This window comes from Pantherophis guttatus, chromosome 1 (genome assembly GCF_059756535.1).
Source record: "Pantherophis guttatus breed Tessera chromosome 1, ASM5975653v1, whole genome shotgun sequence".
Taxonomy (NCBI): Eukaryota; Metazoa; Chordata; class Lepidosauria; order Squamata; family Colubridae; genus Pantherophis; species Pantherophis guttatus.
Genome location: NC_142063.1, coordinates 93,799,646 through 93,817,251, shown reverse-complemented (window position 1 = coordinate 93,817,251; position 17,606 = coordinate 93,799,646). Strand labels below are relative to the sequence as shown.

The following is a 17,606-nucleotide window of genomic DNA, read 5'->3' as shown; positions in this document are numbered from 1 at the left end:
ATACAGTATCTTTGGAATTTTCCAAACTTTGAAATAACCTATATAATTAGATACTACAGAACATTATTATTTTAGAAAAAAATTAGTTATTGAAATAATAGAAAATACTTGTAGCTTGGGTTTTAAATTTTGGCAGTGGTTTGCTCTCCGAGCTTGTTTCCATTTAGTTCTCAAATGTTTTGTTATCAGACTAGGTAACATCGTCAGCAGATTTATTTATTTGTTAAGTCAACCTGCTACTTTTTTGTTTCACATTTTACATGAAAATGGAATTTATTACTTCTGCTGCTACATTTAAACAAGCTTGTAAGGCAATTTAATGAATGCCTTAAAATCCAATTGTTGTTTAGTATCTCAATAAAGAAATTCACAGAATTAAGCTGAATGGTTTATTGTCATCCATTTTCAATGAGATAAACTTATCAATAAAGAATCAAGTATCTGACAAACTGAGAAGACTGTTTTTCACTTGATTCAAATTTTGTTTCCAGAAGTTCAGGGTGTCGTATAATTGCTGCCACTGCTGTTTTCCAAAGGTCCGATGTGTGCTGTGACTAAAGAAATGTAAAAAATAATAAAGTAACAAAAATGTTACACTTTTCTACTTAGAAAATACAAGATAGAATCTAGATTTTTAAAAAAATCCTTTTCAAATTGTTTATAGCAAGTCTCAGCTATAAGGATTCTGCAGCCTTCAGTTAAAAAACATCATACAGGACTCATTAGTATTCTTGCCACTGTTTGGCCATTAAATGAAATGTGCTGGAAAATAGGACTCTTTCATTAAATAAGCTAATCACATTCAGTCTGAACTTTAATAAAATTATGATAAATAGCAACTATTTAACTACAGGAAACTGATAAGAATTATCTTACTTCTAGTTAAAATATTAAACAGATGTATAAGTACTATAATCAGGACCGCGTTAAGTTGGTGCAGAAAAAGACTGAGGACTCACCTGGCCACTACTTTTCTCTGGGTTTGATCAATTTTGCAATGCACCATCTTTGTTTTCACAGCTATAAAACAAAACAGAATGAGGCATAATGAATTCCTTTTAAAATTCTAAAAATATCCTTGTAGTACTCTCTATTCTTTTAATGTGGGTTTATTTCAACCCAGGAAGAAAGTATTATTACCAGGATGTATTTTATACATTAATTTATTTAAAATAAATACAATGTGCATTTTTTATTCCTATACATTCTGCCATAAAAATACATAATTTAATAAAAATTATATTCAACATTGCAAAAACTATGCATGGCTATTAAAGTAATTGTGTGTTTCACTTAAAATTCAGCTTTAAAAACTCATACAACTGAAAAATCTATGTTCAACAGAAGTGAATTATACTACAAATTGTGTTTAACAAATTACCTTACCATCAATAACAAATGCTTCCACATCATCAGCTCCTATCTGAAGTTCCTGCTGCATGGTATCAAATGAAATTTCTTTATTTTCTACTGCCATTCCCATGAAGGTAAGCAATCTCATTTTTGCCATGTTCTGTTCATGCAACAGACCTATGTTAAAGAATACTGAGATGTAATTACTTGTGTGCAGACTCTGACAAATAATTTTCTTGTAACATGATTTAGGAAAAAATCCTTTTTTATAACTGAGATTCTTTTGATAAATTTGCAGATTCATGAAACGCCACAGTACCCACACACCAGTGCACACAAAATGTGAGTGCTATTTCAATAGTTATAATATTCTTAGAATTCTAATTCAGTGAGCACCTCTGCCAATTTGATGCTTATACAACCCTGCCAAAACACTGTTGACCTAAGTAAAGTTCCTCAAAATATAGGGCAGACAAAGAAAAATCTCAAGGAAAGTTAGGAAAGACAGGATCGCGTATTATTTTTCTCTTGGCCAATCTGTAGCCTTGAGAGCTGCTGCATAAATATCACTTATCAGGGTTATTTTTATGCCATGAAAATATTATTCATTGATTAGATCCAATCAAATTACTGAAAGATAGCAATTTTACAGAAAATGAAATGAGAAAAGATTTGGATAGGGAAAATAAGGAAAAAAGCAAAACAAAAACGGGAGTGAAGATATTTTTGATTTGAGATGAAAAGCTAGTAATTACAATGGTTGGCAAAGAGATTGCATTAGGTAGAAAATGAAAATCAGATCAGAGTTGGAGATATTTTAAAAAAACAGTGGTAATGTGCTAGTGGAATACTAAGATAAAGAAGTTAGAAAATTGCTTGACAATTGGTATGCCGAGGAAAGAAACCTACACAATTAAAATGTGGTATGAGCTACAAAAAGAAGAGTTGATTTCAGTGTTTTCTTATGCTAGTGTTACACGAAAGAGGAAAGCATCTTGCTGAATCATATATATGTTATTGAGCATTGAAAGCTTAGCTAAATATCTGATTTACGTACATTTCTATGGCCTCACCCAGCATCAAAGAAGACCTGCTTGTGTAATAAAACTTCCTTTCCAGGCCTCCCAAATATAGAATCAATTTGTCTTGTGTACAGAACTGTACAGAAAAGCCATTTCACTATTGGAAAGTTATAGCTGGATGAAATCTTTTATATGTCAATTTTTTCATTCAATTTGCAACTATATAAAACTATTGTACAATACATTAATTATATTTTAGAAATTGCCAAAGCAAATCCAAATGCACAACTAATAGTTATATTTGAATTCATAACATTGTTATATTAATATAAGAGCAGGAAGCAGATTACTACCAGACATAATGCTGCATTAATTAGCAATAATTATGATGCAGACTATTTATCTGGCACAGATTCAACAAAAATGTGATCATCATAACTCAACCAAACAGGGTGCTCCAGAAACTACAGCTAACTGGGCTTAATAGAAATCTACAAGCACCAAAAATCAATTAGTTGTGCATTAACTCTAATTAACAAATGCAAATGAAGCATTAATTACCCCTTTAAAAGTAAAAAGGTTGCCTCTTGTCTGTATGATGAGATTCAAATGTGAACATGTTAGGGTGATTCACAGCTGACACAAGATAATACAACTGTTGGCCTAACCTGTCAACATTAATAAGGCAATGCATTGTAACAAACAGATGCCACCTGTGGGAGCCTTTCCTGAACAGATTTTATAGCTTCATGTGGCTTGTTAATAATTTTGAAACAAGGGGAGATGAGCAAGTAAAAGAGGAAAAATTTTTAAGAATAGAAATATTAAAAGAATTGTAATCCTTTATGGAATTCTTCACATACCAGATGAATTAATAATCGTAGTTGGGTAAAATGGATTGACAAGAGAAGAGGTATCAAATGCATTCTGTGCAATTCCCTGTATCTTAATATTTCAAAAGAGCACATGCAGCCTACCGTACTTATTACTTATGTATAAAGGCAACTGTATACATTCAGTTTCATGTATAAATAAATAAGCTAAACTTGCTTAGAAAAAATGAGTATACTTATCTGAGCCTAGTCTACTATATAGTTATGGATCTAGCAGAGGCTTCTTTTAATACAGGAAGGAAATGAAATTACATTGGGCCATTTCTTCTCTACCTGAGCCCTCATTGCCATCTTTAATACTTCTGGGGAGAGATCAAACTTTTGGTGAAAAATGGATCATAGCCAGAAGGACAGATCTGCAAAAGTCACTATTTTACTTTGTCTCCTCAAAGGCAACCACACTGTGTTAAGGGCAAATGTGTGGATTTGTGTGGCAACCACAATGACTTCAAGTAGATGTGGTACAAAATTATTTTAAAAATTCTACTGTATTAATTAACTGATATAAGAGCAGCGGCATTCCATTTTGCATTTGCTTTAGAATTACATTTTTTTTCATCCAATGGAAACAAATAATATTTTAGAAACTAAAATCCACAAAAATATTAAACCCTGATTTTATGAAAATATTTATTCAGTACTAGTATCCCTAAATCGTAATGCAGTAATATAAAAGCCTGCATCACTGAACAATTTTTGCTTTGTCGCTGACCCTTGTCCTAAAATGCTGCAATACAGAAAAAGTAATTTTCATGCATGCAATTACTTATGAACCAGTGCTCCTTTGAAACAGTCAATTACACACCAATGGGGGAGTGTCAAAGTGTTAATTACTACTCCTTTTCTTTCCATGGTGTATAAATAAAGAGGGTGCTGACATTAACATTCCATCACAAAGCTTCATCCTATGAAACATATTAACTCTGATAGAATGTGGTTTGATAGGTTTTAATACATTTGAAAAAGCTTAAGCTTGCATAAGAACACTTAGAAGTATTTAATTTTACTGCACTTTAGTACCTTAATGGTTTCTTAAACAACGTTTGCACACAAAAGATGGGGCACAAGCCTGTAACTAGTACTAAGCTCCAAGACTGGTAAAAAAAAATTCTTAGTAATTCAAACAATGAACATTTGGAAGGGGGGGGGGAACCAATTCCACTCCCTGTGAATAGTAACGTGTAACTGTTCTAAACCTTATCTCTTCAGAAGAACAATGCCAGGATTTTTAGGTGCTATAGCAGTACACTGAATATATCTGAATTTGGGAACCTTTGATCTAGGACATGTAATTTGAGTTCCTTTACAAAGTTTTCAAATTATCTAAAGACTACTCTATAGAAAGGCAGATTCATTTCTTTATATGGCTGTTTACTTTGAATGATTCCAATTAATATGTTAGGAGGTTTTAGCATAATTTATTACTATAATATGTGGCACAGAACTGACATCCCAATTCTAATATTTGATACACCAGGAGAATACCAAGTAAGCGATTATCAAACTAGATTTTCATTTTGATACACTTTGGGACATTTTGCAATTGAAAAATAAGAAACAAAGATAAATCACACCTGTGAGGAAGCTAAAAGTAGTTTATTCAATGATGCATCTGAGCTTTATCTTAGCTGTAGTATGCATATATGATTACAAGAAGATAGCTGGGTTATGGGTCTTACTGATGAAAACAGAGGTGAAACAGGAGTTATTACAGCCTACTACAGAATAAAGAGACATATCCCATTCTTATCACTCTTTCTTGAAGAGGCTGGGATAGGTTAAACTTCATAATAATAACAACACAGATTTAAGAAACAAATAAAAGAAGGATAATAACAAAATTCTTACCAAGAGAGTCAATGAAGTCCTTGTTGTTTTGATAAAAACGGACATAGGATGCTAACTTGGCACTTACAAAAATGGTCAAAAGCTATCAAAAAAAGAAAGAAAGAAAGAAAGAAAGAAAGAAAGAAAGAAAGAAAGAAAGAAAGAAAGAAAGAAAGAAAGAAAGAAAAAAATTCTCAATAAATCTAATAGGTTTGAAGATAAAACTAAATTTAATTCAATAGGCATTTCACAAACATTTCATTCAGAAGTGTGGATAATGTGCAGCTCCCTAGATCTTTTTGAGGTGCAGAAAGGACACAAAAATTGCCTTAATAAACATGATTAAAATTTATTTAATCCAATAGTTCCGAACGATATTCTTTGGACACAGACATCGCCATTTTGATTTTCTCAATACATAATTCAGGAATTTTACATGGCCACTATAACTAAAGGACATTTCTAAATCAGGGGTTAATGCAATAATTTAGTGCATTGTAAAGCAATTCTGTGCTTTACAATGCACTAAATTCCAACTTCATTCCAACAGAAAATGACCACCTATGTGTTCAACGTCGCTATGTCCACCTCTTACCATTTAGCATTAATGATACCAGGCAAAACGGCCAACTCTCTGAGTTGGTGTAAGGTAGCCTCATATATTTGGTGGTGTAATTAAAGATGCTTGATTAGAAGCCAGGAGACTTGAGTTCTAGTCCTGCCTTAAGGCATGAAAGCTATCTGAGTAATTTTAGGTCAGGTACTTTCTCACAACGCTAAGAAGTTTTAAAAAACCACTTCAAAAAATGTTAATAAAAAAAACATCAAGAACTTATTCACGTAGTCAGCCTTGATTTAATGGACCATAACAACAAAATGCTCCTATGCAGTTGTAATTAAAATTGATTCAAATATATGAACTTCAAGTTCAAAAACAAGGTCTGAAATGATATCGATATGAGAGGTAAAAAAAAAAGATTGAGAATGGCCTCAGAGGTTGCTTCCTGAGGCAATCAAAATTGTCCATTTCTCCAACACATACCCACATACAAACACGCACAAATAAAATTGCTATAGGCATCATGGTGGCTATGCAAAGAGGCATTTTTTTGCCTGGACTTCTTTTGGGGGTGGGATTATTTATTTAAGTGCACCAAAAACCATAAGTCTTCACTGTGGCCACCCCCGTCCTTTGGAACAGCCTCCCACTGGGAATCAGGAGGATTTCAACCCTTTTAATCTTTCAGAGGGCTATTACCATCTGGCTCTTCCCCCAAGGATTGGGCTAGGATAAGAGATTGAGCTGGGAGAATGTTTAGTCTGGAACCTGAAGGGAAAGGTATCTTTTATTTTTAACTATGTTTTCTAGACTGCTTTGAGTTGCAAGAGTTATTTTATAAAATAGGAACCATATAAATCCCATACATAAAATAAAATAAAATAAAATAGAAGTCCCTTATAAGGGACATATATAGGGCTCAGATTTTCCAGCTGAGATTTAGCATGACATGCATGAGCAGAAATAAACCATGGTTAGATTATTACATCCCTCTTTCTTCCTGAGTCCAGAAAGAAGTTCAGCTTTCTCTTTCATTAAGTGGAGTTTCCCTTGTTCAGACAATGTTGGTTATACTTATCCACAATCAATTTAAGCAAGTTACTTTCTTCAGTAACTTAAAGTTGAACTATTTGAAGCTAAGTATTATTCACATTAACCATGATTTGTGAAACATGGAGAAGTTGAAAACAGGAAGGAAGAAGCATGCATGCCCAATGATAATTATAACATTCTTGGTTGTTTACAACACATTGGGATGTAATTTATTGCAACCATTAAAATTGATAGAATTCATAAGAAAGTGGACATAAATCACTCAAATACCTTAGATAGAATATCTCATGTTGTATTATATGAGTTTTATATTTTTTAATAATACTTACATCATGGATAAGTTCTCCTTCCAAAAATTTGACTGGCTTTAAAGCAAGAAGATGATCAAAAAGAAAGGTATTTGGATCCTTTAGTGCACGGACAATACACCTAAACAGAAAGCAAAATGAACATACACCATTTCATGCTATTATTGGATTACTTTATCTTACTATTTAGCAGAACACATTTCTGTAATAATTTAAAGATTATAATCTGTGCTCTTAGATCTAAACTTCCTAAAACTACAATTTAATAGAAAAAAGAAATAAGGAACAGTGAAGAAAAGCAATGCTTTTTATAAAGAAATATTAGTTTTCTCTGAAAAAAATACACTTTCTCTGTACAAATCAACTGAAGTAGGCAGACCTTGAGTTTTATTTTAGCTTTTTCTTTTGCAAGAAATTCAATAGCAAGAAATGAATTGTACTTAAACTGAAATACTCTTCCATGTTTTGGAAGATTATATAACATACTCTTCTAAAAAAATATTTCCTATTGCCTACATTCTAAATGCCTGAAATCTGCATTATTAAAATAGTAGTAATAATAAGACCCCTGCCTTTTCTACACATGTGCACCTATGTCCTTTTCCCATTCATAGACTATTTTAGCTGTATCTCTTTTTGCCATATGTTTAATACAGCTTTACAAAGACACAGAGGAAGTAAACAGTTACTCCTGAACAAAATCCTCTATGAAAAACTCACGATTTTACATTACCTGTGAGCATCGACTCTAGCCTGAGATGCATTATCTTCTGTGTAACTTCCCAGTAATTCTACCATGACTTTTGCTGCACTGTCGCTGCTGAAAAAACAAATAAACACTTCTTTTGAAAATCATTTCATAAAGGCATTATAAAATTATTATTCTAATGCAAAGCGCGTGGAAAGTTACAATTATGATGTAGAAGTATAAGGATAAAGAAGCATCGTGAAGTTATTCAGTCTCAATTTTCCTCTTAAAATGTAGTTTCATAGTTAACTTTATACAGTAATTAATAAAGTAATTTTATACAGTAATCTTAAACTGGTTGTAGGAAAACTGGATGGTTGAAGGAAGCCCTTTCAGATAGAAAATGTTAAAACACATCTGTATATAATTGTTAAGAAGCAAAGTAAATGCTAATGTTGCTTAAATCTTTTCAATTCCTTTTTGGAGGGGCAGAAAAGATAAGAAAATCATACAAGAGCCACAAAAACAGTACAGAATATTTATAGAGTAGTATTATAAAAAACCACCCCCTGTGGTCTGCTGAAAAGTCTAGGCCTTTAAGCCTTTATAATAACAAAATATTATCAGGGCCATATGGACTTCAGGGGCGATGCTGTACCAGGTGTCATTCCTCAAAATGTCAGAGAGGCTGTTCATAAAACCGGCAGTGCTGGGTGATACTTTTGGAAGATTTCTAAACTTCTCGTACCTTAAAATATAAGTACTTTGAATGATCTCTTGAGCCTAAAGTTTTAATGATAAACCTTCACAAATTTTCAAATATAATTTGATCTAACTTCAATTTATATTTGATTTCCTGAGACTGCAAGGCCAACAGCCATGTTCCTGCATTAACTTGTTCTTTTTTTAGGGGGGGAAGGGGAGGAGATCCAAGATAGAATTGCCAAATAAACATTCAAAGTCAAAATTATTTATTTATTTATTTTTATTTTTATTATTATTATTATTATTATTATTATTATTATTATTATTATTATTATTATTATTATTATTATTATTATTATTATTATTATTATTATTATTATTCAGCAGAATGAATTTCCACACGTGCCCCTAGAGTGTGTTATAGAGGGGAAGTCTGCTTCCACAATGTTGAATTGTTCTTCAATATTTTAATATCCCTGGAGACTCTTACTCAAGAATCTATTTTCAGATCTTGTAACAATCAATCACTATTATCATCAAATTTGCTTTGAAGAAAAGGCAGATTAAATAGTTTTCTGCAAAAGAATCTGAATGGATCTTATGTTGTATAAATTTATTGGAAATTCACTCTCACAGTGAGAAAAGGAAAACCATTAGCACCACTATCATGTAAATATAAAAAACCCATCAACAGAAAAGTAGGATCACTCAGTATAACATGACTATTAATTCATATTCCCATTAACTCAGCATACATAACTCCAGTATTACTTTAGGAATGGGGAAGCAAAGAATATTTAATCTATCAAATCATCTAAGAACAAGAAAATCCAAAATCAAATCCAGATTTTTTCCTCTTTGACTTTTCCCTTAGGAAAATAAAGTTAGAAGGGGCCAAAACGAGGAAATTTTCCTGTTGCTTAACCAATAGATGGTATGTGGAAATTACCATTTATTCTAATCCTGAAAGCCTAATCTAATCTTGCAATCTAACATTTGAATTCATCATAAGTAATAAAATTACTTTCAACTATTCTGTTATCTGCCCCTCAATCCTACCCATCTGTTTTTAACAACCACATTTCCTAAATATTCAAATTGATTCAATCAATCTCTTTGAATGAAGAAGTTAAAGTAGTTTGGAGTCAATCCTATGACTAGGCCAAAAACCCCTTTACCAGAGCATTCCGCTCTGATCCCTCTCTGTGTCCTACTGAATATTTTCCTATACTATGTCATTCTGGGATGGAATTAACACTTCCCGGAAGAGTTTTGTCCCAAATGGAAGAAGTCCAAGATGTCCCAAATATAATAAAACATATTTATTAGAGACTCAATGAATTCAACAGAAACCAAATTAGTCATGACAAAGGTAAATTTCAGTGCTTGTCTAGTTGTCTACATAAGTTTAACTGTGGATTCAATATATATTTTAAAAATTGATATGCATGCAGTTTTTCTTACCTCTTCTTGCAGTCCACTAATACATCATATAGCAGTCGAAGAACAGTGTGCTTTTTCTCCGTGTTAAGATCCCAATCTGAAATCCATTTTCGAACCTATATAAAATATTTAAGACGAAAAGTATGTTTTTACTGTTGAGCAACATCATTCAATAGTTTGGTTTTCGAAATGAAAATATTTCTAAAATAAGGTATAAGAATGTCAAATCTGGGATATCAGATATTAGCTGGTTTCTGTCATCAGGTAGTCCTTTCTTACCAATGATAATTGGGACCAGGAGCTCCATCATTAAGTAATAGTAATAATGTGATGTCATATGACTTATGATAGCGGTTCAAGCAGGCCCAGTTGCCATTGTTAGGGGAATCCTGCATGGTCGCAACATCCCATGGTCATGTGATTGGCATTTGCAACCTCTGGCCGGCTTTCTCATTGATTTTGTTTGGCAGTGAAAGTCACAAATGACGATCAGGTAACCACAGCATGCTGCAATGCCATACACTACAAACCAGTTGCCCAAACAGCGATCACATGATCACGAGGATGCTATGATAGTCACAACTAAGACCTGTCATAAGTACCCTTTGTTCAGCGCAGTCATAATTTATTATTTATTTTATTTATTAATTCAATTTGTATGCCGCCCCTCTCCGAAGATTCAGGGCGGCTAATTTCGAACAGTTGCTGAACACATTACCATTAAGAAAGGATCGGTACAATGTTATACTTACTCTTCCAGAAATAGTAATATTACCACACATAATTTATTTGAAAGCAGGAAACCAAACTCCAATTGAAAAATATCTGCATTCAACATAGTACCAAAGAAATGGATTGGATTTATTTCTACTCATGGAAGGCATCTGACCCAATGGCAAAAAATATAGCAACTCTAAATTCTAATCCAGGGTGGATAAACATCAATGATTTTTTTAAAAAAATCAAAAAAATCAATTTTTTTTATTTAAATCAGATTTTTTTAAAAATCTAATTTGTTTTAATAAAATGCTTTTGGAGTAAACATCTATCTAAAGATAGTTTTCTATTTAAGATTCATTAATAATCTAATTTATTCAACATGAAATGGAGCTTAGTTATGTAGCATGAGGCTGTATATTCTGCAATATTGGGACTATCGGTAAATCAACAGTTGGTCAGAGGAGGAGCTGCTGCAGGACAGAGATGACTGCTCTTTAAAAATTATGGTTTAAATCGAGTTGATTTAAATCAAGCCTTTTTACTAATGATACTTGATTTAAATTGATTTGATTTAAATCAAATCCACCCTGTTCTAATCCCCCACTGCCAATGTTCCAGAGTCCATTAATCCTCTCGAATGTGTTTTAAAAGCATCAGTGGAATACTGGAAGATGGTGAAGTTAATAAAAATCTTATTAACTTCCCATCTTCAGAAAGATGGACTGCCTGAACAGTTTTCTCAGCATATGATCCTGCTCCTGAAAATGATCTCTGGATACAAATTAATTTTTAAAGAATAATTTTAGAAATTATTCTAAATTGGTAATTTTGTATTAGTTAAACTGCCCTCACCTCTTAGGTCTAATTGCTTACCTGTTCCAGTTCAGTTGGAATGTACTGTACAGCACCACAAGTGGAAGCTACTTTAAGAAGGCTGCAGTAGACTGTATACCTTGCAGGAGTATTTTTATCCATCCCATGGAAGAGGTTACTCAACCTAAACAATAAAGGACAATCTATTTTCACCAAATTTTTAAGTGTACTAAAAGCAAGCATTTTTACCATTTCAATGAATTCTGTGATACTCAAGAATTTTTTTGACCCTTATAGAATATTATTCCCATTTTGCTACTCATATGCAGAAATGTGAAAAATGTTTGTAGAGTCTTACAAGACGTCCAGATTACTTTTACCAGAGATAATTGTTCTTTATGTAATGAAAAACATACTATTTTCTCCCAAAGAAGACACTTACAGCTGAAGCCTGAGTGAAGGCCGTTCACCTTCCCGAAATTTGACTAGTTTCTCACACAAACTTTCAATCAAAGCCTCTTGTTTGTCAGGTTCCAGAATAAGAAGCAAAGATACTACACTGTTCATCACACTTTCAACATCTATATGGAAAACAAAAGTTTACATTAATTAGAAAAAAGTTCTTGTCTTGAAGATATGTAATCAAGTATTCCTTGATTCATCTCTGACATTAGAATTGGCAAATAAATTTAATAGCGTCACATAAATCTGATAGCCTCATATATAATTTAGGTGGCTTGGCCAGTATAATCACACTAGATTATGAACTGATACTTTCTGATCTTGATTAGAGAAAAGAACAAAAGTTTGTCAGCACCATTGTTCAAGAAGTGCTCTTCCAGAAAGAGTCAAAACTATAACACCCCCTAATCCTAAACTTCCTGATAGTCCAGAAAGTCTCTCCCAAACCTAATCATGCCTGTAAATGTAATGCAGCTTTAAATTTCCATGCACCCCCTCCCCTCGTGTAAAGGGTAACCCTTAGATACTCATGATACAGGAAAATACATGTGATTCGGCTTCTATTCAATTCCCACTGTAAGTTATCCACCAGTGAGTTAAGTTCATTTATATGTTCAATCTAGGCTAAAAACTATATGGAAAATACAATTAATTTGTAATATTCCTGGTCTTTACATCATTTCTATTTCTTTCATTTTTGAAACATTTACCAAAGCATCTGTATTGTACAAACCTTTGTCATCGTCTTTTAGGCACACATCACATGCTTCAATAATCTGAGCTAAATCAATATGAAGTCCACCTTCTGAATTCTCTTCAGAGATCTCTGCTCCCTTGGATTTTAGATAGGCTCTAAGTTCTGCAGCCTTTTAAAGAAGAACATTGCTGTGAAAACTGCACATGCTCAGCAGCTCTAGAAAACTTAACAATTATAATCATTTCTTGGTTAATATAAAATATAATTTGTTACCGTACATAAGAGTAATGTAACTGGAACTTAAATTTTACCATAAAGAATTGAAATAGTCAAAATTATCAATTAAAGTCAGCATGGCTGGAGAACAAACTGATCAGCTGATCACAGTTTAATATACAAGAATAGTAATGCTGTTGGTACTATGCACAACCTATATATGAATAAACACACAACGGTTTCATGACAATTTTCCACTCAAGTCTATTTTAAGCTGCACATGATATTTGACATTTAGCTTTTTTTAACCTGTATCTTATTATCTCAGGCATATGAAATAGTATATAACCATTATTTCAGGATACAATCGCCACAATCATAATTGATTCCATTTTGCGATCTCCAGTGTCAAAAAGAAAATCACGAGGGCTCAGATGCCTAACCAGGAATACCAGAAGGTAGGAACGATGCAAACTAGGATCTACCCTGTTTTCCCCAAAATAAGACATCCCCTGATAATAAGCCCAATCGGGCTTTTGAGAGCATGTCAATAAGACCAAGCACTTATTTCAGGGTTCAAAAAAATATAAGACAGGGTCTTATTTTTGGGGAAACACGGTAGTTAGTGATAATTGGGAGGAACTCTTCAAAGCTTTTTGAATTTTCAGTTGTTTTAACAGCACCAACTTTACTTATCTTTCCCTATGAACATGAAAGGATAGCAAATGGTTACACGGAAGTGAATTTTGTGTTCGGTTCTGATACTGAAAACAAAAATCCCTAGGGCTCAAAAACTATTTAGGACTTTCTTCTTTGCGTCAGTCCTAAATCTTAGGGGTGAAGTGCTCATAGGGGTAAATAGACGCTGGACTGCAAGTGAAGCCATATTGACACAATTCCTGATCAATGAAGCATCGCCAGAGCAGGCAGACCGACTTTGCCAAACTGGTACCGCACCTCTGGGGGAAGGGGAAAGGGTGAACTAGGAAAAAAAAGGCAGCTGGATGCAAAACAAGAACGGGAGGAACCAGTGGTGGGTTTCAATTTTTTTTACTACCGGTTCTGTGGGTGTGGCTTGGTGGGCATGGCATGGCTTGGTGGGTGTGGCAGGGGAAGGATACTGCAAAATCTCCATTCCCACCCCACTCCAGGGGAAGGATACTGCAAAATCTCCATTCCCTCCCCAATCCAGGGGAAGGTTACTGCAAAATCCCCATTTCCTCCCCATCAGCTGTGACTTGGGAGGCAGAGAATAGATGGGGGCGGGGTCAGTCAGAAGTTTTTCTACCGATTCTCCAAACTACTCAAAATTTCCACTACTGGTTCTCAAGAACTGGTCAGAATCTGCTAAAACCTACCTCTGGGGGGGATGAGCAGATCCAGGAGAAAAGGCAACTTAAACCAGGGGTCTCCAACCTTGGCAACTTTAAGCCTGGCGGACTTCAACTCCCAGAATTCCCCAGCCAGTTTTGCTTTGCTTAGCTGGCTGGGGAATTCTGGGAGTTGAAGTCCGCCAGGCTTAAAGTTGCCAAGGTTGGAGACCCCTGACTTAAAACAGTTATCCGCCATCGACATAGGTTGGCGAGGTAGGCAGACAGGTCCTGCTGCGAGCAATCAGCAAAATATCCCTGCCTTTCTGCCTGCCACGAGCCAGCCGGAGCCGCACTCCTGTCTTACATTCATTCCTAAATTCCCAAAGGTGCTTTTTCCACCCACCCACCCAAAAAAACTGGACTTGCTTTGTTTTATCCTTGAAGACGTTTCACTTCTCATCCAAGAAGCTTCTTCAGTTCTTCTTGGATGAGAAGCGAAGCGTCTCCATGGGGGAAAAACAAAAACAAAAGCCCAGTTGCCTCTTGACAAAAAAAAAGGAAAAAATAAAAAAAGCACCTTTTGGGACAAACCACGAACCGGGATGACTGAGAATCTCCATAGATCAGGGGTGGGCAACTGTGGCCCTATGCACTTCAACTCCCAGAATTCCTGATCTAGTCAAGCTGGCTCAGGAATTCTGGGAGTTGAAGTCCACAGGTTGTAAAAGGGCCACAGTTGCCCACCCCTGCCATAGACAGTCATTCCTAAGGATTGGGGAATAAGGAGGACGGGGGGGAGGGAAGGGGGGGGTATGACAAATGGAAGGCACCAACAGCCTCAGGAGAGAAAGCAACCGTCCCGTATCCCGACCTGATCTTCCTCCGTGATATCGATAAAAGCCGGCACGCTCATGGCCACGACAACCCCCACACCTCGCCTCTACCACACTCTCCGGGCGGAAAAGGCCGCGCCATTCTAGGGACGTCATTTCCGTTTCCGGGGCATAGATACCTTCCTCCAATCGACGTTCCTCAGCGCGCTTCTAGGCCCGCCTAGTTGCTTTCAGTCTCTTGGGTAGTTACGCTGACAGCGGTGCTGAGCCGGTTTTTCCGCACTTCGGTAAAGGGACGCGCGTGTTCCCCGTCGCAAGTGCTGCAGGGACTGAACGATGATGATGATGTTGATTGTTAGTGTTAGTATTAGTAGTATTATTATTTTATTATTTTATTATTAATATTATTTTGCCTCTGATAAACAAGTTTTTGAACGGTTTTTTTTTTTAAAATGGGAAAACAAGCCTCGTTTTAAAACCTTCAAGCCTTCATTGCGGCTCGGAGAAAAATCGCCCGATTTTTTTTTTTTCTCCCTCTGCGGTTAGGAGATGTTACACAGGTTCAAAAACAACGAGCCCTGCTCTCAAGTTCGTGAATTAATAAGCAATGGTTTTCCCATCAAATTTATCATTAGCAAGCCTTTTTAGCTCTCCCAGGACCGAAAGCCATTTTTGTGCTTTCTGCTTTAATCTTGGGGATCGGACACGTTGATCGAAGAAAAAACGCCCCTTCCCCTTTTTTTCATCTAGTCAATTCCGGCTTGATTGTAATACAGATATTTATATATAACAGTAACAAGAGTTGGAAGGGACCTTGGAGGTCATCAAGCCCAACCCCCTGCTCACGCAGGAGACCTATAGTTGGATTCGAACTGCCGACCTTTCCGATCGACAAACTCAGTGTCTTAGACACTGAGCCACCTAATCAGGCTTTTTTTTTTTTTTTTTGCCCTCGTTTTTTTAAATCGATTTGAAAAACAAGTCATTGCTGAAACAAAAAAGTCAAAATTTGGGTGGCGGATGTATAGGGTGTTACTGTTTTAAAAGATGGAAGGTTGTCACACTGAAGCCTTGAGGTGCATTCATTTGCTTTGACATAAAATAAGGTACTTTGCTTTGTGCCTCCAGTACTATTTTAGAAAAAGTTATCTGGAAGCAAGATCCATTTAAGTACAATAAAGGTAGAAAAAGAAGGGCTTGTACTTTACAAACGTGGGGGGTAAATCTGGGCCTTGTTTTGAAGTGTGAGCTCCGGCCCTGAAACTTTTTCCAGAGATCTGCTAAATCATTCTTGTTCATGTAATATAGAAGAATGTAGGTAAAGGAAGAAAAAAAAGAAACCTTCCTGCTTCTTCCTTCCAATGCTGGGGCCAATGAAACTAAAGACGTGAAAGAAGCCCCCATACCAGGGAAGGTTTTGATATTTACCTCTCTCTTGACAAATCAAGGCATAAAGTGATAACTGGGTTTTCCCTAGTGATCGTTTACAGCAGTCATTATCACTAAAACATATTTACCAATGTTTAAATAATAATAGCATTGACTGCTATTACAGAAAATATCAATTAAAATTTCATTGTCTTAAAAAAGGACATTTCTTATATATGTAAACCACAAGACACCTTTTCTGATTAAAGTCTGATGCTAGATCCAATATTTGAACTGTTTAAAAGAGTTTTCCCCGCCTTTGTACTTAGTTGTTTTTTTTTTAAAAAAAGCACCATGACACAATTTGAGTAAGAGGGGGGAAGTTTTGTCTCTTTTTTTAAAGCATAGAATTATAGAACATAAAAAGGAATAGCAATTGAGATAAATGATTCTGGGGGACAAGGTTATGTGGAGGATGGACATTTCATGTAAGTAGGCTGAGAAAGGGTAAAAGGGTAAAACTTTTGCTTAGTGGATATGAAGGAATCTAGTGCAAAAACCCAGTCTTCTGTTTTCCCTTAATATCCCCATATTCTGTTATAATTTCCATTCTGTTTAATGTGTTTTTGGAGAAAATGGAGACGATACTGCATATGCATTGAAGCAGCCATATTTTAAAATTTGAAGCAGCCTTAAATAATGTCAATTATCCAATGGTTGTAGTGCAATAATTAATTATGAAATATAAATTTACCGTCAGTTTTTTGTATTGAGTTTTATGCTTGTATTGTTATTTGTGAGTCAGTAAGGATTATGCCACATAAGAAGGGTGGCTGTAAAAAAACTTTTAAATGAATAAGTGGGAAACATTCATGCTGTTTTAGTAACAGCAAAGCTGAAGACAAAAAGAAATGGAAATTACCCTTTCATATTTCATCTTTCTTTTATGACTTTAAAGAAGCAAAAAAAAAAAAAAAAAAAACACAACAAAAACCCAGGATGATTTGTCACATCTAAGAATAATGTTGAGAAGCAGCAGCCACATATTTATGCTTCTGGAAAAGCAGTTTCTTAGTGTAATGATGAGGGAATTCAAAAGAAATGTAGAAATTATTAGAGAGGGCAATACTGTCAGAGTGTAGTAGTAAATCTACAAGCTGGCTAAATAGTTATATCTGACTATATATTTGGCTATAGCTTCTTAGAATATTCCCTCCCTGGAATAAAGCTTCCTACAAGGCATTAAAATTGAACTAGGAAACATAAAGGCACTGGTCAACCAACATTGATTCATTTCATAATCATTTATTTCAGTCATGCTCCTTGAACTATA

General features: G+C 34.9%; 1 protein-coding gene across 1 annotated transcript; it reads right to left on the bottom strand.

The window, feature by feature from the left end:
• Window positions 1-375: 375 nt before the first annotated feature.
• Window positions 376-15,071, bottom strand: EIF3M (eukaryotic translation initiation factor 3 subunit M). The gene is made up of 11 exons (XM_034417167.2): window positions 14,944-15,071; window positions 12,580-12,712; window positions 11,827-11,965; window positions 11,445-11,568; window positions 9,873-9,967; window positions 7,749-7,835; window positions 7,037-7,136; window positions 5,117-5,198; window positions 1,387-1,530; window positions 960-1,020; window positions 376-554 (listed from the first exon to the last, which is right to left on the bottom strand). Exons 1-11 carry the CDS (start codon window positions 14,983-14,985, stop codon window positions 434-436), a joined length of 1,128 nt encoding a protein of 375 aa, XP_034273058.1. The 5' UTR covers window positions 14,986-15,071; the 3' UTR covers window positions 376-433.
• Window positions 15,072-17,606: the final 2,535 nt, after the last annotated feature.